The 27,646-nt window shown below is 35.3% G+C and overlaps 2 protein-coding genes across 6 annotated transcripts in view; one reads left to right on the forward strand and one right to left on the reverse strand.

Moving 5' to 3' along the window:
• The first annotated feature begins 1,521 nt into the window (after positions 1-1,521).
• Positions 1,522-21,094, forward strand: LOC138319877 (gamma-aminobutyric acid type B receptor subunit 1-like). Its single transcript, XM_069263001.1, has 16 exons — positions 1,522-2,188; positions 5,534-5,671; positions 8,487-8,657; positions 9,192-9,293; positions 12,557-12,622; positions 13,240-13,425; positions 13,877-14,113; positions 14,531-14,594; positions 14,895-14,987; positions 15,539-15,683; positions 16,552-16,687; positions 17,385-17,492; positions 17,653-17,775; positions 18,422-18,748; positions 19,775-19,906; positions 20,976-21,094. The coding sequence occupies exons 1-16, from the start codon at positions 2,063-2,065 to the stop codon at positions 21,039-21,041; spliced, it is 2,220 nt and encodes a 739-aa protein (XP_069119102.1). The 5' UTR covers positions 1,522-2,062; the 3' UTR covers positions 21,042-21,094.
• Positions 21,095-24,552: 3,458 nt separating this feature from the next.
• LOC138317369 (streptococcal hemagglutinin-like) overlaps positions 24,553-27,646 on the reverse strand; it is a 31,446-nt gene continuing 28,352 nt past the window's right edge. For 4 of the 5 annotated variants that reach the window (XM_069258981.1, XM_069258983.1, XM_069258984.1 and 1 more), the window contains one exon: positions 24,553-27,431. In XM_069258981.1, the coding sequence (XP_069115082.1) occupies positions 24,895-27,431 (2,537 nt within the window). In that variant the 3' untranslated portion in view covers positions 24,553-24,894. The remainder of the gene's footprint in view (positions 27,432-27,646) is intronic. The other variant, XM_069258982.1, reaches the window with a different exon arrangement.

Here is a 27,646-nt window from a genome sequence, read left to right on the forward strand (position 1 = left end):
CAGTGGAAGACGCAATATCAACTCTGTAAGGTTACAGATATTGGTGCCATATAATTATCATATAGAAGGGTTATTAGAATGACTGTTGGAATGATTCTCACGTCGGCTACAGTCCTTAATATCATCACTGTAATTAATCAATGTTATTGTTAATTAAAAAATCTTCTAATTAAATAACACCTGAAAAGGCATAAGTTTAAATGTACGTTACTTACACCATAGTTTGTCAATAATAATCCCAATGTATACAAATACAACTTTTTCCTAAGCAGTTTTTGTGGTGTATATGCCAGCATTGCACAAACAATTTTACTGCACTAAAATCTGTGGCCATCTTAGTACTTCAAAGCATTAAACAAAATTGATTTTGGAAGGATGAATACACACTGAACAATTGAAAATGTAATTATATATGACGTCACAACGATAATGACGTAAACTAAGCAACTTGACACTTATGATTGGTAAATAAAATACTGTTTTACTGTTTAGAGATTACCGTCAAAGCTGCATTATAATAATAGCCTTATAGGTAACACAAAGAATGTACATTGTATCCTAGTTAAACAAGATATGGATGGACGGCGTTTTCATAGTCAAAACTGCTTAATATTAGGGGGTCCATGCAAATACAATATGATACGACTCTAACGAAGCAGGATATTTATGTCTTACGAAAATGAAATATAATCCGTGACTGCACCGCTAATATTAGTAATACTGTACAACGAGGGGTCAATATTTCACGGTTTTCTACACGGGTCATTTTCGAATAGGAACGCGGTCGGCGAAAATAATCCACCGCAAAATTTTAACACTATACAGTATGAGCATTAGTATAATTAATTTACAAAACGATTTTGATGATTATAACAAACTCGTCCCTGAATAATTTTATCTCATTTCCGTAGTGATTAAACATTAAGTAGAAAACCGCAAATGAAAGATAAATACATCTGGACTTTTTTTTCAAAAGAAAAATTGTTTGTTTGTGAACAAAATATTATATGAGAATTAAATATTCTTACATTTTGATGACATTGTGTTGTGTATTATTACCGAATTCATTCTTGAGACCGAAATAGAATATAACAAAATCAAAAGTTTTAAACGTAATCGGTCTATACAGCAAACTGCCTGTTTAACGAATTGAATTCACAGATCCACTGTAAGTTTTTATAATTGAATTCACAGACCCGCTGTAACCTTTTATAAATGAGTTTAACTGCAAATTTTCTTATTTGTCATTATTAAACAGACTTGAAAATTGGACTAAATTCCTTTAATTATCGGAAAGAAATATCGCCAGCTCAAGGAGATAATAGTTATTTCTCTTTCTGGGATCTTTATGTACCTATACGATTTGATACGGGTAACACGTGTAGAAAATAACATTGTACAATTGTAATATAAAACATATAACAGCAGCAACAGGTGATTGGATCTTTGGCAGTTATCGATAGTGTTCTATATCACGTGGTATACATACCTGGCTGCTGCTGATGATACCAGTGAATACACGGTATCTAAATCAGAAATTGATTTCTAGTCGGGTTTGCTATTCCTTTCTAGTGAATTGGAGAGTATCAGCCGATGATGGTAAGTCACTTACATTATTGATATTTACGTAAGACATACATAATTATACATCAATAAATTAAACATATATAAAGTGTTCATTTTGGTCAAAATACATGAACCTAGATATGATTGATAATATTCTTGAACCGTTGTTAGAAATAATGCATTTTTTTCTTTTTTTTTTTTTTTTTTTTGTCTTTTTTTGTTGTATTTTTTAACTTCTTTACTTCGTGGGTTAATATTTATTATAGGTATATATCAATATTATAATAATTCTGAATTTTGCATGCTGTTTTATTCTTGATTTTCATTCATTCTTTTTCAATTTTCTTCGCCATGCTTTAATTACAACTTATGTTCGGCATTGCAGACATCGACGCCCCAACTGAATATATCAGTGGCCCTAGTGTTGAGTTTTTTAATTCCAAGCCTGCCTTCAGTCAACACCAAAGTTCCAATCTACATAGGAGGCTTCTTTCCGATGCAAGATGGTTTATGGGATGGTTCCGCCATTCTTCCTGCCGCGGAAATGGCTCTAGAGGATGTAAACAAAGATGATACTATTTTAAAAGATTACGAACTAAGAATGGCATGGAATAACAGTAGGGTAAGTCTCGTGTTAGTCCAACATAGAATGTAAAACACAACCAAAACCGAGTACGTTTAAGATTTGTTTTTATATATAACTAGGACAGGCCGTTTGTTTCAGACAGTGAGCCATATACCTATTTTACAACAACGGTTTTTTGTACTCATTGCAGTTGCTATCTTTTATTTCTTCCAAATTTGAGCGTATTTCCCTATTATTGTCAATGCCATAACGTTTGGCAGATAAACGGGCTTCCCATAAGGTGGACCACGATCACTTCTGCATAACAAAGGCATATAATATAGGAAGAAAAGTCATTCCAAAAGTTTTAAAATTCTACAAAGAATGCTATGAAATTTGTTTTGAAAGCTTTACCGTTAAAGGAAAACATCGAACTCCGACATTTTTATACAATTGCGTGACAAATAAATCAAATATCACTAAATGGGGTCTCTTCAAAACTACAAAGGGATGGTAACACGGCGATCCAGGAGAGCAGGCGTCCTCTGCTTTATAAATGGTATCCGCTGTATGATTTTAATACAAAGTATCAATGCCCAGTTTAATTGGATAGTGGTGTCAATGACAGGATCAAATAGAATATTCAGAAACTTGAAACAAAGCTAACTTAATATATCAGAATAAACCCATATGAGATATGTACGCTTAGGTAAAGGTTCCCCGTTCTATATGATACTGCAGCACTCTTGAGACATAAAAAATGTCAAAAATGGTTCATATCTGTAGATTTTACTAGAGAAAAAAAATTTATGGCGAAAATAAGACAAAGTTTTGACAAAACTATAAGGTCAAATATGTACCGTGCTGTAATTTAACGTTCATTGAAGACATACTGTACCACGTGGTATAGAGATATAAATATGCGATATATAAGACATTGAATCTGTCTACAATGTACTGTTTGCTTTATGTTATGATCTTTGAATAGACCATATGTGTTATCAAATACATATGTGTAGTGGAATTATTCCATTTAGGACGATGGTAGTCTTTACGTTATTTTGAAATCACACTTTCTCTCCTCTTCAAACTTAAGCTCATTTTCACTGGATAAGAAATACATGCCGAAGAACGAAATATATATATAATTGTCTCAATAGTCTCCTATAATGCCAACTTTTATCATATGACAACTTATCTACATATTTGACGAATGGACCTTAATTTGGCAACTTGATTTTTCCTTCACCTGACAAAGATACACATTTTTTTTATATTTATTGATTTGTAAACTTGTAAGTCCAATGTCTCTATTTTGCATTTAAGTGTATATATGTATTCTCACTGTTTCTGATATCTATAGCGATAGCTATTATCCTAACATATTCTGGATAGAATGTGTGTCTGTTGTAGCCAAATGTTATCGTATCAAATATCTCATTGAGTCACAAACTCGAGTTTAGACTCCTAGCAAACACATATACTCTACACACAATGCAAATCATGAACAATAGACTTAATTTAACGAACTGAACATGCATAGAGGAAATGGAAAAAAGATAACGAGTGTATGCTTTAGACGACCCGCACTCTCCGCGTTTTTGTGGTGGACATGGTAAGAGGATTAAAGTGTGTTTATCAGGACGAACCAATGACGATATAAGGATCCTAATTACTTGGAGGGCCATGTATAAATTACATTCTCAAATCGATTTCGGATAAAATTGTCTGTGTACGCAACCACTACAGGAAACTCTTGCATTGCTTAATGTCATTTGTTTTGTTATTGAGATAACGCCATGTTTATTTATGACCTTTGGGTGCATACTTAATAGCAAAATAATAGCATGAAAAACGACATTGGATTTTCTAATTATTTCATTACGTTATCCATTTGAGGCAAATATATGCATTGCGGATACAGGACTGAGAACAGTTAAATTGAAAGCTTTATTGCTTTGATTTCTGGGAAATGTAAAACGTGTCCACCAATAGTGGTGTCTAGAGATGATTCCAACCTAATGGGTTTTGGCAGATTGCACTATACATTGAATCGACTGGTATAATTTAAGAGAGAATTTGCCGGTATGAAATTTATGTAGCACCAGCCAATAACTTTCTATGCCATGAAAAATAAACGGCCCTGTAATTGTTTACATGCTCATAAGCGACTCCCGCCAAATAGAATAAATATTAATCATTTTTGTGACCGTCATATTGAGTGAGTGTTGTTCTTCAAACGTCACAATTGGGATTTGAATTCTTTAGGAAACATTGCAAGGTATATCTTATTTTGTAGGTAACAAGTTATGACATTACGCACACATATACTTAAACAATAATGACACATTTTTACATTTTTGTTGGGTTTTGAATTCTTGGGGAAACATTGCAAGGTATATCTTATTTTGTGGGTAACAAGTTATGAAACTATGCACACGTATACTTAACCAATAAAGATATAGTACAGTAGTGAGCTGGTTTCATTTACAATACGCATACTCTACACCTGTCCAAGTACGTGTATGTATATTGAGCGTATCAAACTTGGAGTTGAGGAAAAAATATGTATCTTTTGAAAATGTGTCTGTTCTTATTTTATAACTGACATAATATCCACTGTTATCCACATATTTTTTTATTAATTACTTTGAAATGGATTAACTTTCGTAGGGACGTTATTGCGTTGAGCCAAAAAAAAAACCCAACAAAACAAAACAAAAACAACAAAACAAAACAAAAACAAAAAAACGCAAGTTACTCCCACTTTAATAAATGATTTTACAGTATTATACCTAAATTTGTTAAGTTTTGGTTTCAGAAAACGCGCCACGTGATGCCGTTGTTAAAAGCATGCATTTTATTTGTACTAGTAGGAGATTCATTTAGATATAAAGCTAAACTTTTAATTTTTATGATATTAGAGGAATGATACTCGCTAATTATAGCTTATTTACAATTATCTCACCAATTCAAAAATAACCATATTGATCACATGATCACGAAATACATTAAATTGCCTATAACATCTCTTGTTATCTTTCAATATTATATGGGATTTATCGTATAAATTGGCAAACAAAAAACGATTTTGGTAGCTTATGTTAGCTTTTGGTTTTAATTAATATGGGTAACCAAAATATGATCTTGTGTGATAACGAGATAAACGTATCTCGCTCAATGTATTTGCATTTTTTTTTCAGAGACACTTTTTGGAAATAATGTTCACCATTACACATGTTCATCTCATACTCAGTCTACAAATATTTTGTAATACCTTCCAAATTGGTTCTTGATGGTGCAGACAATCGGAGACAATTACATTTTTTTAATCTACGTATTTGATATTTTATCTGGACATACATTAACAAGCCACTTAACTGTATTCGTATCTTTCTCCAGTGTGACACGGGGATCGCCGTCCAAAGCTTGTTTCACCAATTATATGCAGAACCACAGAAAGTGGCCATATTTGGTCCCGGATGCAGCTCGGCAACCAAACCGATAGCGCAAGTAGCTCCATATTGGAATTTAGTACAGGTACGTTGATTATCAAAAATATTGTATGTGCGCACCGACGTTTGTTTCCTGATTGGTTAGATATACATGAAGTAAGGTACAAGATATACCTAAAACACCCATGTAGGTAGGCTCCCGACAATGAACACGTTTCTTCATGGCACAGCCAATGATTTTGGAAAATAAGTTGACAACAATATTTTTCAAGGATAACCTTGATAACAAATTTGATTTAGTAACATAAGGCGTCATGTATAAGTCGTTAAAATTTCAGATTTGTTCATTTGTAGTGTAGTATGATTAGCATCGGTTTTATTTTACTTTAATTGGAACAGTCAATCAAACACTGCATTCACGCTATGGAGACTGCGATATCCAAGTGGTTAAGATATCCGGATTGATTGCGATAAGACCTCATCCTTTTTTCGTAATCGAATAAAACGTTAGGCAGTTACCAGGCCCTAACATAGGTCGATGTGTTATCTTCTGGTACTCCGTTTTTCCTTCTAAATCTGGCACGCCCATTAATGACCCTGGTTGTTGTTTGACAGTTAACCTAAACAAACCAAACTGTGGTATATCTCGTACACAGGAGAAGCGGACGACTGTTAGTTTTCCTTTATCTTACTCTGAATATATGTATTATGTCGCGTATTTACGACCCACAAACACACATGTACCTTATTATATTGTACATTAGCGGACACCTGGTGGACTAATGGAAGGAACATTGCCGGTTCTATATCAGATTTTTTAATCAGTGTTGGTGAGGTTTCTTGTGTTACCTATAAGGTTTCAGTGGAATCAGATGAGGGATACCATGTGAAATGAACTTCGTGATATGATAGACCTGGCTGAATACAGGGTATGGTGAACACTATTGAGATCATTATTTCGATTTACAATCAACACGATAAATCCCGAGTTTTTATAGAAACAGCAATAAAACCTGTCTAAGACACGTCAATGTACTACTAAACACCAACAGCTTCCGAAACAATGGTGATTCATAACAAAGTAAGGATAGAGAGTTTGAATGGGTAATATAGGGAGATTCCAGTAATATGCGTATTTATATGATTATTTCATTGTAAGAACAGTGTTGTAAATAACATACATTATATTTTTTGCGTTTGGTGTCAAGAACCATGTTAGGGAAAATGGAAAACAAACATTGGTAGAAAACTGGTGTATCATTTTCCAGATTTTACGGAGGGAACGATCATCTTTTCAATCAACTATGACTTTGAATAATGATTTTATATTTAATGCAATATATTTAAGTTCATCAAATACCGTATAGAATTTTTTTACGGATAAAATATACTTTTGAATCTTCAACATCTTTCTCCATATCGTCCATTTTCGATACAAAAACCGCCGTTCGTTACCATTATTTATTGTATGTATACAATAATGATTCGCATGACTGAACTTGCTATCGGGCCGTGAAGCGGTCGATTGTTGAAAAAGTACCTATCTGCACGTGCACTCGGTATCAATGCTCGCTTGGTCTACCCTTTACACGTGTACAGTACTTGTGGATAGGAAGACTGTTTTCCACATTCAGATTTTGAAAACGCCGTTTAGTTTGGAAAACGATGCCACGACTTATGGATACGAAGTTAGGGGTATGTTGGCAGACGGACTTCCGCGGCGTGAAATTGCGCGTAGAATGGGATGTTCGCCTTCTACTATTGTGAGACAAATTTTGGTTTCTACTGTCCGCCGACGTATGCGTAGCGCCGGTTTGAAAGCCTATAGACCCTTCCATGGGAACATGTTGACACAACGTCGACGTCAAAATCGCCTGACGTGGACCCGGAGGCATCGACGTTGGCTCATGCGCCAATGGAGACGCGTACTGTTCACGGATGAATCCCGCTTCCATCTCCGTAATAGTGACGGTAGAATTCGCGTGTGGAGACGACGGGGAGAGCGTTACGTCGATTCGTGCGTCCGCGAATGTGACCGTTGGGGTGGTGGCAGTGTCATGGTGTGGGGAGGGATATCCTTCGACCGCAGGACGCCCCTTGTTATCGTGGACGGTAATCTGACGGCACGGCGTTACATCGACGAAGTCCTACAAACTACCGTTGTACCGTTCTTTCGTAATCATCCCGACGTCGACATTCTACAGCAAGACAATGCTCGTGCGCACTCAGCAAGGTTGACCACAGACTTCCTTAATCAACAGAACATTCAAACACTGCCCTGGCCTGCCTTCTCCCCTGACCTCAGTCCGATTGAACATTTGTGGAACCAGTTAGGTCACGCCGTGAAACGACGTCAGCCACAACCGCAAAATCGACGTGAACTTGAAATTGCCCTTCAGGAGGAGTAGAGGAACATTCAGCCAGTTAGAATTCAGCGTCTGGTTCGGTCCATGCCACGTAGGTGTCGTGCTTGTGTGGAGGCAAATGGTGGCCACATCAGATATTGAAAGTGTGAAAATGAATTTGGGGGGTAGCGTTGAAACGTTTGTCTCATCCCAATTCACGGGTAATCTTTGACTAACACACATGTAGGAAACGACTCTCGAAATGTATACCTTTGTAATAAATTAAAGATTTTTTTCTGTAAATTTTTGTTACCATTAAATTTTGCATATTATAACAGTGTTGCGTTTTCATCGGCGCTCAGTATATATATAAACATATTTAACACGGTCTTAGTAGTCACAAATATTGCTTGAAATCATTAAGATGTATCGAGATAAATTATGAGTGGTTGATACTTCGAAGGATTTATATCTATGTGCAAGTATTCCGGTAAGCTTTTACATATGAAGCTGATAGCTTCTGAGATGTATATAGCAAAGATAACTTTGTTTAAGGTAACGCATGCTGCAAATTCACCTGACCTTAACAACAGAGAGTTATACCCCTTGATATTCGGAGCCTCGCCTACTGAGTCTGTGACAAATCAACCTAAAATAGCAGTCATGAAAATGTTTGGATGGAAAAGGGCGGCATTCTTGTATAGTACTCAAGGAAGCTTTTCAATGGTGAGACCATACCAGATTTGAAATAATAATAGTTTACAACGTATTTAAATGGCATGGCAATTTAAATAGCTAGAATACATTTACTAATATACTGTTTTAGTCCTAAATATTTTAGTTGATTATCACTATTTATAGATGCTCCCCGCCAAACATAACCGGTACTCATCATTTGAACAATAATTGGTGTTTACTCATGCAAATTAATGTCTAATTAACACATACATTCATATAAAATTATTTGTCTTGCTTTTTGTGTATTCGCAATCAATACTTAATATTCTAAAGGGCATAGTGCTATTGATTTTTCGGGACACAATTAATACTTTTTTATATATTTTTATTTTGAAGTAAAATAAGAAACTCAAACTTTTCAATGGCGGTAAGAGTATAATGTAAGTAATTGTTACTGAAGAAAAATACAAATATTCGTCTGCTCTTGTTTTAACTACAGAAGAAAATGTCATTCATCAGCGGTGTAACATCATTAAGTTCTTATGAACATCAAACATGATGGTATCCCATCTTTCCCAATAGATAATTACTGATTTGCAGTCCTTATTCCTGGCCAACCTATTTGAAATCATTACGTCAGAAACATTCCATACAGACGCTTCATTGGCCCTTCAAAACATCAAAGTAAGTATACTTTATTTGTTTTCATATCTGCTAAAACAAATATATTATTTCCCATAGGTTGTGTAATGTTATGCATATGTTATGCATGGTATTACCTAGAACGAATATACGTACCCGGCCTTCTATACCATTCGGCCGGATACGAATTGGTCCCTATGCGTCGTAGTGGAGCAGCGCCTCCGAAAATCACTCGGGCACAATTTTCTATACTTTGTTGTAGGTTTCCGATTAATTCATGCGTATACAAGCATTTACATTATGTTGTTATCCTAAACAAACATAACTACCATTCTTAATATCTACTGTACCGCTAACACGACGTCAAATTCATAATTTGAAGACTTCCGATATAAATCCTCTTCAGAAAGGCCTTCATATGTATATGCAAAAATAATGTCTAGCTGAGAATTTAATATTTTATACGGTTCAGTTTTATTGTCTAGTAGGTAAGCGTAATAAAACAAATACGATAAAATGCATGCAAACGTTTTAATAATGGTTTGCATAACCATTTCTTTGCACCATTAGCAGTAATAGGCACCAATTGTAGCTCTAAAGCAACATTATTATCTGTCTAAAAGTCTTTTGAGCTACAATATTGCAGCTAGGTATTACCATACTATATTTTGTGTGTTGTAACGTGCACTTTGATGTCTGTCTTTTGTGGGTGAGTAGGTATGCAAGTGTTTTGTATGACGGTATCCAATACGTTTACTATGTAGAATGTTTGGAAATTAAAAGAAAAGAATGCAACATTGTTCCGTCAATTATTTCTGTACAGTTCTTGTGATAACATAACCATGTGTTTCTGTTTTAACTGGAGGCAAACTTACTCGTGAAAACGATGAACGATACCCGCAACATTATTATCTGTCTAAAAGTCTTTTGAGCTACAATATTGCAGAAAACGATGAACGATACCCGCCATGCAACTAATGTGTACTTTAATCATGACCTGGATATCCTACAGACATTTAATATTAAACCGTTGAAGAGTGAGAGCAATAGAAGTAAATGTGAATTTAACGCACTTAGAATAATGGAAATATGTCAGTTGTTCAATGAGGTATAGGTAAGATAATAAAATGCAATTCTAAATATTAATGATTAAAAATACTTGTAAAGCAAATGAAGGCACAATCGTAAAATGATTTGAAGAGAAACAAATCTACCAAAGTTACTGAAAGCGTATGGGGTAGTACTCAAACATTTGTGTTAATACAGGTGATACAAACATTCACGTAACCTTAATTTTGACCTTTTAAGATACAATGTACTGTCTTATTGAATCACCAGCTCTTGAAGATATATTTGCCTTATTTTTCATACTCAAGAATCAAGATGGACTTTTAATATGTTATTCATTACCAATTGCTACAAACATTTTGAGAATAACAGTACTTTACATAAATAAGTAATAATTTTAAAGGTACAAATAAGAGCTGAAAATTATTTTGGCAGTACTGCTGAAAATTATTATATTTACATATTTAGTGAAGTGAAATTAGTAAATATGGTCATACAATGAAGTCAAATTGAGGTCTACAATTTCATTTCACATTTTGACAGTGTTATTAGTAATTGTAAAGTGATTTCTGCAGGTACATTTCTAACTAAACATACATAAGATTAAAAAAACAACAGTTTTTTCCGTACATAATTTCTGTGTTGTAACTAACGTTTAAAAGGCATCTGAATCCATTTGAATGATTTCCACAGATGTATTCATCAAAACGTATGGATTTCAAAAGATTATCGAAGAAAACATATCAATTATTTCGCCTAGTTACGGCACATATAACTTAAACTGCGGTAACGTTCAAGAAACAGTGCATGTATTTCAACTGCGTAAAATAAGATGATCTACGTAAAAGTCTAAAAGACACGTTAAATGTGATGTTTACCACAATCTCTACACACAAGATGTGATGATCAGACCAATACATATATATTTGAATGTACTGTTGAGTTTTAAGAGTCACAAATATATTTCCGAGCATGTAATAAAGTACAGATGTACTAGTTGTTACCTAGTGAAAAGATCTTATAAGATATGTCTGTTCTATCCTTTTTCATATTTTTTTAAATAATTTTTTTGGAAACTGGAAAGGATCCAAAGCTAAGTATTCTAACATGTCAATTAATATGTGGTTACATTGGTTTTATCCTAAATAATGGCAAAGACTGTACTAATGAAGTAGATAAGCTTAATTATTGATAATTATGTGCCCTACTAGTACCTATAAATGGTATGTATACTGTATACGTATCTTTTCATATTTACGTAACGTATATAAACGGCTGCAAACCCATTATATAAACCATAAATCGATTATATCGTAATAGGAAGTTGATTAGGCCTGCTTTTTAGATACGGAACTGTTCCGGATATCAGGAAACATAATTAAAATCAATTTAAACCTCTTTGCTTTGGCCGGTAATATTACGTAAAGGCTTAGTTCAAAGAGACTACTTTTATCTACAGTATATTTTCTAATATTTCAACATCAGTTATATGGATTATAATGACGATACTTAATTTGTCTGCGGAAATTATCATTATAATTAGTGTCGATGTGATGACAGCATGTGATTTCGTTGTCTGGAGATGAATAATGTGACTTCTAATGAAATACATCTGCCTGAAATATGCTCGTTTATATAAGGAGATCGATACCACAATATTTAGCATAATATTTCAAATGCAGTAACTAAATCAATCCTTATATTGATATCATTACAAAACAAATTTACTCCTTAGACGTACATATGTATTTGAAATATTTGGCACTCCTTTACATTTTTTTCTGAAAACATCCAACATCTATTTCTTTCTTCATATACATATAATTAATTTTTCTTTGTTTTCATACCAAATCTGGCTTTCTGATTGGCCAATATTTTTTTTGCATACCACTATGAAAAAAAATCCGAGAATGGCGCGAAACCCCGACGTTATCGTGACGTCACAATAGAGACATTGACGTTGCGTATTGATTCGGAAAAAAGAATCCCTTGAAAAACCACTATAATATTACATTTAAACATACTTCATTTTATCAAATAGAATGTAAAATTAATTATAAGTATTGATGTTACTATTTTTTAATTTTATCGGGTTATGAAAAAAAAATTGTTTCCAAACTTTTGTGAGAATCCGCTACGCGGATTCACATAGTTTGCAAACAATTTTTTTTGCATACCCCGATGTAATTAAAAAATAGTGACATCAATGCTTAATTATTACCATCTTTTTTTTTCAGAACAAAGATTCGCGAGTCATAATAGCGGCTTTCTTTCCTGAAAAGGGAATCAATGTGATGTGTCAGGTAAATGTTTTATAACATAGATATACACCATTCATATAAAATTTATTGGAGGCTGAAAAAATAATCGAGCCCTCTAGCTCTACTTAACATAACTGCTGTACGACGAATATTGTTCGAGAATGCGCTTAAATATCACAAGATTTTCAAAATCGCTGAATTGACTTATGTTGACAAAAACGCATAGTGCATGGATTTTGTATTTGTTGCCATCATGGAGGTATTTGCAGCTGCAACAAAACATATAGATATGATATCAATGCCATCTGGAGCGTAGGATTTTTCTTATACATAAAAACAAATCACTAAATAAAAGAATTAAAACCAATGACATATATGGAGGCCAAAAAAGGAAGGCGAACTATATATTTAATACTTCTACTCCCTACTCACAGTGAAAGCTAATTACGTAGTTTTATATTATATACAATCTGCGAATAAAGTCACTGGAACAAAAGAAAGCGGCATTGAAGAACCAAGGGGAGAAACACAGTAGCGATGGGACATATTAGATATACAGTATCATATCATCGGTTCAGGGCAATATACAGGTTAGAAATAGATTTGTCCGGCCCCGAACCTCTCCTCATGTTGAAGTATTTGTCATGTTTACTCACCAGGCGTATAAGCTGGGGATGACAGGGAGTTCCTATACGTGGTTCCTGCCGGGCTGGTTCAAGAGTGGATGGTGGAATGTTACCTTCACGGAGTGTAGTTCTGAAGAGCTCGTTTCATCAATCCAAGGTCATCTCGCTTTTCAAGTCATCTCACTGGCTGACCCAGATACCCCAACAGACGTTGGAAAGGTAGCTTTGCTGAAATATTCTGTTTGTGTGTTTCTTTATCGTTTTCGTTATTTCAAATACACATGTTAAAAACTTCCATAGTATTAATACTGTAAAGTTATTAAAAACACAAGTTTTTCGACTACGTGGCGCAGTCTCTCATCGCATTGTCCAACCCCTTTTCAAATCAACTGCCACTTTTCGTGAAAGAGACGGTTACAGTATTCATGGATGGATGGAATAGAAATCTTGATTAAATGAAACCAAAAACAAGTCTTGAGAAATGTTTAATTGTATAGCTGGTAAAGTATATAAATTTAAGTATATAAATTGAATTGTAGGAATAATTATTTCCTTTCACTATAGTAAAATTTTAGCGATAAAAATGCCGCTAACTTATGTTAAGAAATTATTTATTAATTAACATACAAGAAATGTGTTCAATGGATTTAATCGTAATTTTATATTTTAGAATCCAGGAGAATTCACGAGAGAACTCGAAGCTCGTATTTCCGGTGGAGACTATGATGGTATAGAGTATGCTCCTTCCGGTTACGACGGGATATGGATTCTTGCGCATGGGCTCAATGCAACATTGGACAAGATGGCGGAGAGCGGTGAAGGATGGGAAGACTTTACGTACAAACGGGCTGATATGAAGGATCTATTATTCGCCTCATTAAGCTTTGTGTCATTTACTGGTATATCTGTACGTACAGCTTTTAGTTTCTTGTAAAATTACGATATTGCGTTTGTAAGAAATAAACACTTTTTTGAAATCACGGTATTATATTAATTGTAGCATTTCTTAATTAACGGATCGCTAACTGTAAATCAAACAGCACGTTACTATGTATTTGGTATGTGTATGCTACGACGATTGAATATGTACATGTGAGTTTCCGAGTAATAGGCGTGACTGAATTACACCTGGCGATCGGTCAATTATTTCGTATCAACAAAGAAAAATGAAAATCTTCTCGGATATATTCATTACATGAATATTCTATGCTTTATTAGTAGTGGTTGATAATATACTATTCAGTATGTTCGGATGATAATGGAACGTACATGACATAAACTTATAATAATGAAAAATTAACTTATGCTTGTTTTGATTTTGTAGGGGAATATTCAGTTTGATGGTAACGGTTTACGATTAGGCCAAACAAGAATCTTGCAATTCATCGGTATGTAAGCGTTCTTTATGCACAACATAAATGTAGTCTCATCTTGTGCTTTTTTTCTACTTAACTGTAATATTGTTCCAGTATTTTCTTAACCGCGTATGAATGTAAATGACGTTATATTCAGTATTGCAATACAAGAACGGGGATATGGTACTTAAAATGACCGTATATTTTGGTCATTTACTGTTGCTGGACGACCATGTCGGCTCCTGAGTATCCCAGATAAAAGTTTAGTATCCACGGCTTGTTTTGTATCGTTTTCTTTATTGCAAGAGATTAATTTGACATTTACTGTTCCAGGTCTTGAATATATTCACATCTCAACGTTCGACTTGGCAGAAGGTGTATTCCGAAACCAGACTGAAGCGTACAGATGGAAAACAAGTAACGGACGTAAGGCAACTCAGATGTGTTTTAGCAATTTACTTAAAAGACATGCATTTGTCAATTTTAAGTTTTGCCGTTTTGTTTATTTGTACGTATCCTTAGATTTATCAGTTTCATATGTTTTTAACGCTGAAATTAATTATAGCGTTACCGCTAAACACACTCATAAAAATTTGTTTTCGATTTTGTTCCATATATAGGAGAAATGGCCTTATGTTACCTACTCGACCACATGAGTACTCCGGTATCTCAGTTTTCTCTGTAACTCGTTACTCGCGCACTTTAATTTACCTGTGTTTTAATAGAGGTTTATTTAGTATAAATGGTATTTTTTTAACTTCATCGGGATATGAGAGAAATTTTGTTTGAAAACTGTGTGGATCCAAGTATCTTTCAATCAGAAAGTCGGATTTAGTATGAAAACACATTAAAATTAATTACATATGAAATCAACAAAAAATCTCGTGCAACATATCAAGACTAGATATTTGATTGATATCAACGGTGAGTGAAAATGTTGAAATATATATATTAATAATTTCCTTTGCTTTGTGCAGGTCACCCCCGTGATGGCCCCGTGGTTATTGGAGAACTTCGTGACGTCAGTGATATTCTCTCATATCTAATGATGACGCTGGCTTCTTGTGGTTTCCTCTTCGCGTTCTTCCTGTTGGGTGTCAACATAAAATATAGAAACAGGAAGTAAGAATAAAGTTACAAGATGTTCAACTAACAGCAGTGATAGATATGGAACATAGGTCTAGTACTGTATCTGTCCAAATATGGGAAATATTGAAAAACAAAGTTTTTATCAACTGTTATATAAAATAAAATGTTAAAACAGTTCTCACAACAACAACATTTTTTTTATATTCGTGTTTTCTAGTTATTCGTGTCTTTTAACATGTAATTCTCAGATGATATCCAATCTTGATTCTCTAAACTTTTACATAATTGAAAAAAGCTATATACCATTAGATCAAAAGTCTTACAGAATTATGAAAATGTCGAGTCCGAAGGTGTAGTTCTCAGATGATATCCAATCTTGATTCTCCAAACTTTTACATAATTGAAAAAAGCTATTCACCATTAGATCATATGTCTTACAGAATTATGAAAATGTCGAGTCCGAAGGTGTAGTTCTCAGATGATATCCAAACTTGATTCTCCGAACTTTTACACAATTGAAAAAAACTATTCTCCTTCAGATCATATGTCTTACAGAATTATGAAAATGTCGAGTCCGAAGGTGTAGTTCTCAGATGATATCCAATCTTGATTCTCCAAACTTTTACATAATTGAAAAAAACTATTCACCATTAGATCATATGTCTTACAGAATTATGAAAATGTCGAGTCCGAAGGTGTAGTTCTCAGATGATATCCAAACTTGATTCTCCAAACTTTTACACAATTGAAAAAAACTATTCTCCTTCAGATCATATGTCTTACAGAATTATGAAAATGTCGAGTCTGAAGGTGTAGTTCTCAGATGATATCCAAACTTGATTCTCCAAACTTTTACATAATTGAAAAAAAGCTATTCACCATTAGATCATATGTCTTACAGAATTATGAAAATGTCGAGTCCGAAGGTGAATTACCTGATATGCTCCGGAAGTGTCATTCTGTATACATCTTCCTTGCTGCATGGCGTAGAAACCATTGACGATAGGGAGGAAGGAAAGCTGGCATTGGTGTGCATAGTAAGTGTTTTCTTTATCTCTATGATGCCAATACAGACAAAGTCTCAATAGCATGTCTGGAGTAAATTAATCATAATGCCTCACGTATTTTCCACTTAAAGAATACATACAGGGAATAATTTTGTTAGGTGGACCTGTTTTCATGAACTTTCCTTAACTTAAAGGAATACCTTAACTTAAGAAAAGCATTGCAAAAGTTAAGGAAACAATCTTAAAATAAGGAGCCTCACTTAAATCTGTAATGCTTTCCTATGGGGAATTTTAAGTTAAGGGATTCCTTAAATTTAAGGAATGTTCGTGAAACTGGGCCCAGACAATCATTATGGTCTTTTTGTGTAACGTTTTCAGATGAATTGAAGAGGAAATAATTGTTCGAAAAAAATTGTCAATAAATGATCACTCTGTTTTTTTATATGTATCACAAATATCAATTTATCTTGAAATTTGTGAAGTGATGCTGTCAGAAACAAATTATTAGTGTTTCTCAGATCTAGTTTTGTAGATTGTAATATAGGTATCGAACTTTACTTATAACCTGCTTATAACCGCGATCGGTAAGGTGACATACTGGTATTGGATAAATCTATAACATTTTTAACCATGTATAATCTGTCACTTAAACACATTTGGTTGTTTAACAAATGTAAGTATTGGCGCAGTAGTGAACTATTATCTATAACGCATTTTTCTTCATCAGATCAAGTCTTGGTTCCTTAGTATTGGGTTCACCACGAGTTACGGCGCTTTAATCGCAAAAGCCTGGCGGATACACAAGATAATCACATATGCCAGGTATAAGAAACAGGTAATAAAAAAATGTATCTATTAAAAATCTAAAGACGGTTATAAATATGTATAGAAGTGATAATTCCAAGCAGCCATAATTTTGGTTCCGGAGATTCACAAATATTATTGACTATCCAGGATTCTCATATTCAAACAATGCATTTTGTTTCCTCCGTAAGAATATAAAGGACTGGTTTCTCTACCTTATCATCGCCATATTGTTGCTGATCGATGCAGTCATCTTGGTCACGTGGTTTTCTGTCGATCCTCTACGTTATCAACTTGTCAACGGTACGAAAGAGGTAGGCCAACCTTTTCTGAGAATATCGAGTCAGCTAATTCTTATAACTATATTATGCGAGTTCATAACAAGTCAAGTTGCTCGACTTGCCAGTACATACTTTACGGTGACCATACGTTGGCTCTTTGAGCGCTAATAGTATATTATGTACATTGTATGCTGCTAATATATCTCAGACATTGTGAGTGTGTGAATTAATTGTTACACCAACATGTTTAATGTCAATATCTCGATGGCTAAAATTATTTTGTGCCAACCAAATAAGTGTTACGCTTACAGTATATTAGGAAGTTTGAGGGACAGAGAAAAAAACCCACGTATTTTTTTCTGTAGCTTTGTCTGTACTTGAGTACATCAATATTCTAACAGTTAGTCATTAACAGAATAGCAGATACATCTTGAATGACCTGAAACTTTTTGCCCAAAATAAGTTTTCAAATCGCACTACCTAAGTAAAGGAATTTGCAATAAAATTCCAAAAACGTTGGATGATACTTATGGCCCACTGTCACACTTTAAAGTAAGTTAGAGATGGCAGTTGTAGACTGATCATTCACCAATTTATCCCATAATGAGGAGTATCATAATGATTTAACAAAAAAAAAACATATTGTTGTAAATTGCTGACCATTTCATTGGTATTCCAGGAATATGGGGAGGATGTTTACGTTTCCCCCTATACTTACAAGTGTGCCTCTGACAGCTACGTGTGGATGGCTGTCCTGTTCAGCTATAACGGACTACTGATGTTGTATGGCGCCATCATAGCCTGGAACACACGTAAGATCAGCATGACACTTTTGAACGACGCCAAGTCTATCGCCATGACGATATACACCAGTACTGTGTTGTCCATCTTTGGGGTCCCCGTGTCCATTTTGGTAGAGAGTGATCTTAACCTTAACTACGGGATATCAGAGTTCTGCATCATCTTCGCTACCACCATACTTCTGGTCTTCTGCTTTGTACCAAAGGTAAACTTGACTTAAAATCAAGTTTTAAGATTCATGTTCCTCTCATTTAACGTTTATAAATTATTCAAAGTAAAATTTACTCGTTGTTGCATTAATATAATAAATTTACATATTCACTTTACACCAACGAAACTATTAAATTCAAATTACTTCATTTCTTAATGAGGATTATGACCGCTGACCGGCGTGTCATTGTTAACATTGGTGGCAGAATTTTACATGCTTTATAGCCCAGTTTCATAAACATTCTTTACTTTTAAAAATTTCTTTTCTTAAATGTCCTCATAGAAAAGCATTACAAAAGGAAACATTCTTGCATGCTTTCGTATGGGGAATTTTAAGTTAAGGGTTTCCTTAAACTTAAAGAATGTTTGTGAAACTGGGCCCACTTTTGAAAAGCACAGTTGCTCTAATATTAAAACACTGGCATAATTCAAGAAAACCATGCTTATCCAAATAATCAAACGCGAATAAGCGATAATGATTATTAGCAAACATATGGGGTTGTATAAAATATACATACATGAAAAGGGTAAGTTTCATCTGTCATTAGGTCTAATTAGCGTCCATTATCAAGAGTTCCATACAAGCCAAGGTTTCATATTAATGGTTCTCTTCTTGTATTGGCTGATGATGGGAAGAGAATATATTTCATTGTGAAATGTGTTGCTTATACGTATTTGTAGTTATTTATTTTAATATGAATCATGTTGGATAGGTTGAATCCATGAATTCATTTCAAGAAAAATCTTTGAGATAAATACACATGTATGCTATTTTAATCTGTTACATAAAAGTTTATCATCATTTACTTTTTACGTTGCGAAATTGGTTTAACGGAAGAAAGGTAAACTTGTGACAAACTGCAATTAAGAGTATTCGGACTGTGTATGGCCGTTACTTATACAATATGATGTATTTCCATTCATAAACCGTAAGTTTAATAACTATTATCTGAACAAAAATTACGGAGATCAAGGTGGCAAAAATTAGTATAATATAAATATATATATATCTTTTATACAGGTGCGTTTAGTGTTGGTGACGTCAGTTTCGGATGACAATGCCATCATGGCCACCTGTGCCACTAACGTACCTCCATCAAACGAGAGTTCCAGTATGCAGACCACGCTAGCTCTACAAAGACAACTGGAAGAGGTATTCACGTATAACATACAAAATGATTTATACAATCTCTCCCAGAGTTCATTGCGCTCCCCATGTGAAATTGTGGGGACCGTAATGCACTCTGGGAGACATTGTGATTGATATTGAGCACCCGACAATTAGCAATCGTGATATTAAAATTCAATCCACGAGTTATTTGTAAAATTATATGTATTTTTGTCATTTAGGATCTATAACAAATTTAACATCCCTAAGAAGCTCACCTGCATGCATGAAAGTATTCACGTATAACATACAAAATGATTTATACAATCTCTCCCAGAGTTCATTGCGCTCCCCATGTGAAATTGTGGGGACCGTAATGCACTCTGGGAGACATTGTGATTGATATTGAGCACCCGACAATTAGCAATCGTGATATTAAAATTCAATCCACGAGTTATTTGTAAAATTATATGTATTTTTGTCATTTAGGATCTATAACAAATTTAACATCCCTAAGAAGCTCACCTGCATGCATACTAATCAACCTTTAAGCCTGTTGTATTCAAATCATTTAGAATCCACATGCATTTCAGAAATAGGTAAATCTCATGAAGTGAGGCCAAAAAAATGTCTGTTTAGGGTTACATTGGCAAAAAAAATAAGGTCGGTCGGTCGGAAGTTATTTTTTTAGTGTGTTTCACTCTAAAATGATAGCCGGAACCAGAGTCTGAGATCGAAATCCCGCCTTTTTAATTCTTTTTTTTTTCCGTAGAAAAGTGAAAAAAAATAGGGCCGGGGGTAAACAAATTAGGGTCGGTCGGGTAACCCTAAACAGATATTTGTTTTTTTTTGGCCTTATCAGTGGGTGATAATCCACCATAGGAACTCTTGTCCTGACAGTCTTAGATACTGTACATAAACAGTCAACTTTTAAAGCAGTTATAGGTTGTTTTTCTTTCTTTCAATGATGATGGCCTTCGCGATTTCACTGTACAACATGCAGTCAATGAAATGGACTGGTATTGTTTAATTCTATATGTTTACTAGACTAATTTTTCGAGTAATCTCCCCTGCACTTTACCTGATGGTTACTGATGAAATTCATTTTTTCCAGTGTAAGAAAACCATAGAAGACCAAAGAAAACAGCTGAACAGTAGACAGAAGGAAAACAGATTCTGATAATTAATATGCGTACCTAAATTCGAAAATAAACATTTTGATTCAAAATTTAATTTCATCGATTTAATTATATTATGATGTGTTTTGCATATATGACTTTTTCATATGTACATATGTAGGATAGAACTATTCCACCCAAGGGTACAGAATTTTGGGTCAGAACCGAGGCATGCCGAGGTTTCTGACCCAAAATTCTGTACCCGAGGGTGGAATAGTTCTATCCTACATCATTTACATATGAAAGAGTTATTTTTCACATTGCTTGTCAAATTACTTGTACGAAAGGTGAGGCAGCCATTTTGTGATAAAATCTTAACTTCTTAAATAATCGATCGAGTTCAAAAATAAGAACGCCATTCGAAAGAGCTCATCAAAGTTTGGTTGATATTGAAAATATAAACAAGAAATCTTAGGTAAAACGATTTGAAATGCAAATTAAACAAATGAAATGGTAAATAAATCCGACAAATCAATCGAAATAGAAGAAAAAATGACATCAACTTTGGCTGACATGACGTCATCTCGTTTTTTCAATTGTGACGTCACAGCTATGTAAGATATATTTATCTTACATAGCTGTCTTTCATGGGACAACTCTATCTTACATGGCTAGCTATGTGAGAAAATATTTTCTTTGGACCAATCGACGTTGACATTTAAAAGGGCATTGTGATTGTTACCTCATTAGTTTGTGTGCGAAAATATTTTGTGTAGAAATATGATGTTACAAAAATACGACATAATAATAATTCAATTTTGCTTGTAACGAGTATTTTCGTTGGCTTAAAAATTTACTTTATCAGCCTATGAAAATGGCGTCGCTGTTTGTAACGTTGCTTCTGATTGGCTGAGACGACGGCGTAATGATTTCATAGACAAAAGAGTCCCAAAATGGAAATTGAATACGGAAGAGATTATCTTTAGTTAATTGAATTATAAGGATAAATCATTGAATAGATTTGTTTTATGTTATGGAGATATAACACAAAAATCAGAGTGTACATTCATCATAATAGACTACAGTCAGATTTTTGTGTTATATCTCAATGACATAAAGTTAATCTTTATATAATCGGAAGGGCAAATAACTCTATAACCTTTGGCGGAACTAGTAGTAAATGGGAGCGAGGAAAATTGTAATAAATAGAATATTCCTTGTTTCTTGATGAATACCAGTACTTCCCACTCGTGACAAATATCATTGTTTCTACCTCACTCGATGAAATGTAAATGGTACTCATCATGAAATAAGGAATACACTATATTCAGTTTATATTTATAGATATATGACAGGTCATGCCAAATAGTGTTGTTTTGCATACAGTTCCCTGTCAATGTTCCATCGCCGACAGAACATAAATGATACTCATCATTTGAACAGTAATTTGTGATTAATCGTGTATATTTTGTCTAAATAACATATAAAATATGTATAAAAAATATTTTGCGTTTGGTTCAGGCGTAATCAGTTCTTCATTCCATATAGGACATAGTGCCAGGGAATTTTTTCGTGGTGCGATTAATTATTTTCAATATTTTCATCTTGTAGCAAAATTAGAAACTCAAATTATTCATTGGTGGTAATGGTGTAAATACTCAATCGTCTGTTTCTGTTTTTTTAATCGAGAAATATACAATTTGTCAGCGAAGAAGCATCTTTAAGAAAATTGGGAGAAATCGATTATATCTTATTCTAGTCAGAAATATCGCTTTTTGGTAATTCTAATGATTTATTCGCACGGAAACTATTGCATTTATATTTCCAAACATGATAATTAAAAAAAAAATAAAACAATTAAATATCTCGACGTTCAGTCAATGCTATCAGTCAATATACACACGTTAACATCGTTATCTTCTCATATCCGGCTACCTCGACAGCTCCTTGCTAAATATAACCCTACATCCGGTAAGCAAACTTATCTAAAAATATTCTGTTTCGAAAAGTATTTCAAAAAGGGAAAATTTAGACGTAGCAAGGATAGATCAATTACTAAGATGTGACAAAGAACATTAGCTTGCTCAAAATTGCTGAAATTGATATAATAATAATATCCTACGAGAACTCATTTTCAAACTTCTTGCGTTCTTTATTCTCTTCGTGATTTGTATTCTTTGCAGATTCCGTCCCGGAAGTAGTTGTTAATGTTGTTTGAAGAAACCATACGGAAGTAGTTTCATAACAATCAATTTTCTATTAATACGTATTAAACATTTTTTATCACATAATCCGCCCGATGTCCAGTGATTTCGCCCGTATATGTTTTCATACACAGAGATGAAAATGGAAAATTTTGAAAAAGGATGCAATATACATATATATATATATATATTTTTTTTTTTTTTTTTTTTGGGGGGGGGGGGGGGGATTATATGGAATTACAGGTACCAGGAACCTATTTTCTGAAAGTCAAAAAGGCTGAAATCAGCCAATTAGCTGAACATTTTCATCCCTGCATACATCACTAGCGTAATATAACCTGTAGCGATTTTCATAATAACATCGACGTCATCATAAAAATGACGTCAGGACATGAAAAAACGGCCGTCTCTGCTGGATTTTTTTTTTTTTTTTTTTTTTTGTAGTATATTTTGACATTGGAATAATTATGCGATGAAAAAGTATTGATTTCATTGAGATTTCATGAAACTCCTCTTAAAAGTTTTAATTTTTGCTCGTGGAGACACGCAAAAATACAAACTTAAGTCTTAAACTTAAAAACCTATATGAAATGAACACTTAATTATTTAAAATATATATATATATTCGTTTGCATTGATCTCTATACATCTTTCGTAGGTTGGTGGTTTTTCATCATCTTCGCATATATAAAGAATGTACTTTCGTTTTTTGTTATTACTTCATAATTCCCTAAAAATATATTGAGAATAATGCTGAATAATATACTATAGAATTTTGTGTAAAGAAAATGTTGTGTTTTTTCCCCTTCAAAATATTAAATTCTAGATCTGCATATTGTCCTTCTGCGTAGGTGTTGACCGAGACGTGTGTTTGCGAGCGTAATGTCATACTTTTCTAATAAAGCGACGTGAATTTCGCTCACAATATAATGTCATTACAAAGGAAACCCGCAAGGGAGTTAAGTCTGTACTATGCAAAGATGGAAATTCAAGAAAAATATTGATTAAACAGCGTATTATAGAGTTAGCTCTATTGCAGGTAGGTATGTCATTATATTGTGTGTGCAATTCACGTCGTTTCCTCGAAAAGTATGACGTTACGCCCGCAAACTCATGTCACAATCAATACTTGCCCGCCAGGGCAAATAACACTGTAATATGCAAATACAGAATACTACTTGTTTTACTTCACCAACTTGGTGTACACGTTTTTAAGTTCTGATTTTAATATGCTAGTTAAATTGAGGATTTTCGTACATTTGATAATAACATTCTGTCACTTCTATTTAATCCTATATATTTTGTTACGTCGACTTCATCGTCCGAGTTTAGAACAATAATGCAGTTGAGACTCATGAAAGACAAAACATTTATGAAAATAATGCCAGTTTTAATCGATTACAAAAACTATATCACAACTTACAACCGGGTTCCCTTCTAGCTTAGCCTGCTATCCTATCTATTGCATATCTTTTTTAGAAAAAAAGAGGTTGTTAGGAAAGCCACTGTTGACTAGTTAGATTGTGATACAGTTATTACTTATATCAACCCCTACTCAAAACACGTTATTTACATGTATTCACAAATAAGATATGAACATTATAAATATGATTGACATGAAAAAATCGAACATCACAGACTATGATTGGAAAGGATGGAACATTTTGTTCCTTTCGAAATTAATCAAAATTAAATTATATGGAATACAGTCTTAGGAAGAGGTCTGTTCAGACGACTGTTCTGGTGCTGCCGATGATTCTGCCTCGTTTTGTGCATCAGTTTTTGTCTCCTGACTTGTTTCCTGCTGGGTTTCTGGTACAGACTCAGTAGGCGTTTCTGCGGTTGTTTCGGATTGTGATGTTGAAGACTCGGCAGGTTGCTCATCTTTCTGTGAATCAGCAGCTGGTTCAGGTGCAGACTGTTCAGCGGGTTTTTCCGCGGACTCTGATGCCTGATCCGCTGACACTGCTGCTGTTGGTTCAGAAACAGGTTCTGATGTCTCAGCATTCGACTCATCAGCTTGTTTGTTTCCAGCTGGCTCAGGTGCAGATTCAGCCTGTTGTTCGGCAGCTGATTCGGACGCTGATTCGCACTGTTGCTCGACAGCTGGTTCAGGTGCAGACTCAGCCTGTTGCTCGGCAGCTGGTTCAGGTGCTGATTCGACCTGCTGTTCGACAGCAGAGTCAGGCGCTGATTCGGATTGTTGCTCGGAAGCTGGTTCAGGTGCTGATTTGGACTGTTCCACGACAGCTGGTTCAGGTGCTGACTCGGCAGCTGGTTCAGGTGCTGATTCGGCAGCTGGTTCAGGTGCTGATTCGGACTGTTGTTCGGCAGTTTGTTCGGACTGTTGATCGGCAGCTGGCTCAGGTGCTGATTCGGATTGTCGCTCGGCAGCTGGCTCAGGTGCTGATTCGGACTGTTGCTGGGCAGCTGGCTCAGGTGCTGATTCGGACTGTTGCTCGGCAGCTGGCTCAGGTGCTGATTCGGACTGTTGCTCTGCAGCTGGCTCAGGTGCTGATTCGGATTGTTGCTCGGCAGCTGGCTCAGGTGCTGATTCGGACTGTTGCTGGGCAGCTGGTTCAGGTACTGATTCGGCAGCTGGTTCAGGTGCTGATTCGGACTGTTGCTGGGCAGCTGGTTCAGGTGCTGATTCGGCAGCTGGCTCAGGTGCTGATTCGGACTGTTGCTGGGCAGCTGGTTCAGGTGCTGATTCGGCAGCTGGTTCAGGTGCTGATTCGGACTGTTGCTCGGCAGCTTGTTCAGGTGCAGACTCGGCAGCTGGCTCAGGTTGTGATTCGGATTGCTGCTCGGCAGCTGGTTCGGGTGCTGATTCGGTCTGCTGTTCGGCAGCTGGTTCAGGTGCAGATTTGGCCTGTTGCTCGGCAACTGCTTCAGGTGCAGATTCAGGCTGTTGCTCACTAGCTTGCTCTTGAGTTGATTCCGCAGCTTGTGTATCTGCTTCTTGCTCTGTTGATGTCTCGGAAGCTGGTTCAGGAGCTTGTGCTTCCTTTGCTGGCTCCGCAGCAGGATCTGCTGGAGCTTCAGCTGATTGGTCTGCTGATTCAGATGGGACATCTTCTGCTTTTTCAGACGCAGAGGTTTCTGTTGACTGTAGTTTATCTTGTTCTGTTGTTTGATTCACCTCTGGTTCCGCAGAGGGTGTTTCAGCTGTTTCAATAGCATTTTCCTTGCTCGAAGTCTCTTCTTTAACCGATTCGGGCTCTGTTGATGCAACATCTTCACTTTCCACACGAAATGCCTGGTCATCCCCAGCTGCTTCTGCATCAGCTGATTCAGGTTTGTCTTCTGCAGAAGCAGGTTGGACTTCAGACGATTCTGCGGTTGACGACTCTTCAGCTTTAATTTCTTCTTGTACAAGCTCCGTTTGTTCAGATTCTGTAGATTTAGGATCTTCCTGTGCAATATCAGATGGAGCAGGCGTCTCCTGTGCTGGTTCGACTTTAACAGGTTCTTGGACAGACTCTTCTGGAGCAGTTTCTTGCTGCGTTTGTTCTGTAACGTCTCCTAGTTTGGATGCAGGCTCTTCTGTTACAGTTTCTTTTGCTGATTCTGCAGGCTCAGGTTCTTCTTTTGCTGGTTCTGTAGAAGCAAGCTCTTCTTTTGCGGCTTCTGCTGATTGGGTCTCCTCTTTTGAAGGCTCTGTAGATGCAGTCTCTTCAGAATTTCCCTGTGTTGAATTCGCTGGTGAAGCCTCTGATGCAGCAGGCTCTACAGATTCTTTTGTTTCAATTTTGTTCAACATACCAGATAGTGTTACAGGTGGTTCCGACGGTGTTGAAACTACAACTTCTGGTGATGTGCCATTTTCTGCGGGGACAGACACTGTTGTTTCTTCTTGCTCTGTGGCCTCATTCTTCGCTACTGATGCTTCCGCATCTGATACCATGGCTGATTCTACAGGATTAACAGCTTCTTGGTGTACAATTTTCTCTGTTTCACTATCTTGCTTCTCAACACCGTTTGAAACTTGTTGATCAGATGGTTTCTCAGCGGATTGAAGTGCATCATCAACAACAGCTTTTACTTCGGCTGGCGTTTCTCGTCCAGATTCATCAGCGCCAATGTTCTCTACTGCTTGCGGTGGGACATCAGCCATATTTTCTAAATCTCCCAGTGAACCTCCCTTTTTCTTGATATCGTCGACCTCTGAGCCAAGAATTGGTTCACTCTTCGCCTTATCACCAACCGGCTGATTAGTCTCGCTTGGAGTATCGTCTGTCTTGGCTTCTGAAACATACAAAATACGAAACCGCACTTTAGACCAAGGAATTGAAAGCGTTTCTAATGAAAATTCGTTATTATGTTTGTGCATGTGCCTACAATTCAATGTTATGCATACTTAAGGTTTTATTTTATTTCATTTTTCTTTTTTGTTTTCTTTTTCTTTTTGTGTGTTTGTTTTTATTGTTATTTTTTTTAATTACAATGGCTCAAAGATTATA

Source organism: Argopecten irradians, chromosome 3 (assembly GCF_041381155.1).
Source record: "Argopecten irradians isolate NY chromosome 3, Ai_NY, whole genome shotgun sequence".
NCBI classification, from domain to species: Eukaryota; Metazoa; Mollusca; class Bivalvia; order Pectinida; family Pectinidae; genus Argopecten; species Argopecten irradians.

Bases quoted from the DNA above. Each gene is read 5' to 3' on its own strand.
- LOC138319877 (XM_069263001.1), top strand. From the start codon at position 2,063: ATGCAAGATGGTTTATGGGATGGTTCCGCCATTCTTCCTGCCGCGGAA. The intron at 14,988-15,538 runs GTAAGGCAACTC...TGCTTTGTGCAG, and splicing joins ATGGAAAACAAGTAACGGAC to GTCACCCCCGTGATGGCCCC. The intron at 17,493-17,652 runs GTAATAAAAAAA...TTCCTCCGTAAG, and splicing joins ATGCCAGGTATAAGAAACAG to AATATAAAGGACTGGTTTCT.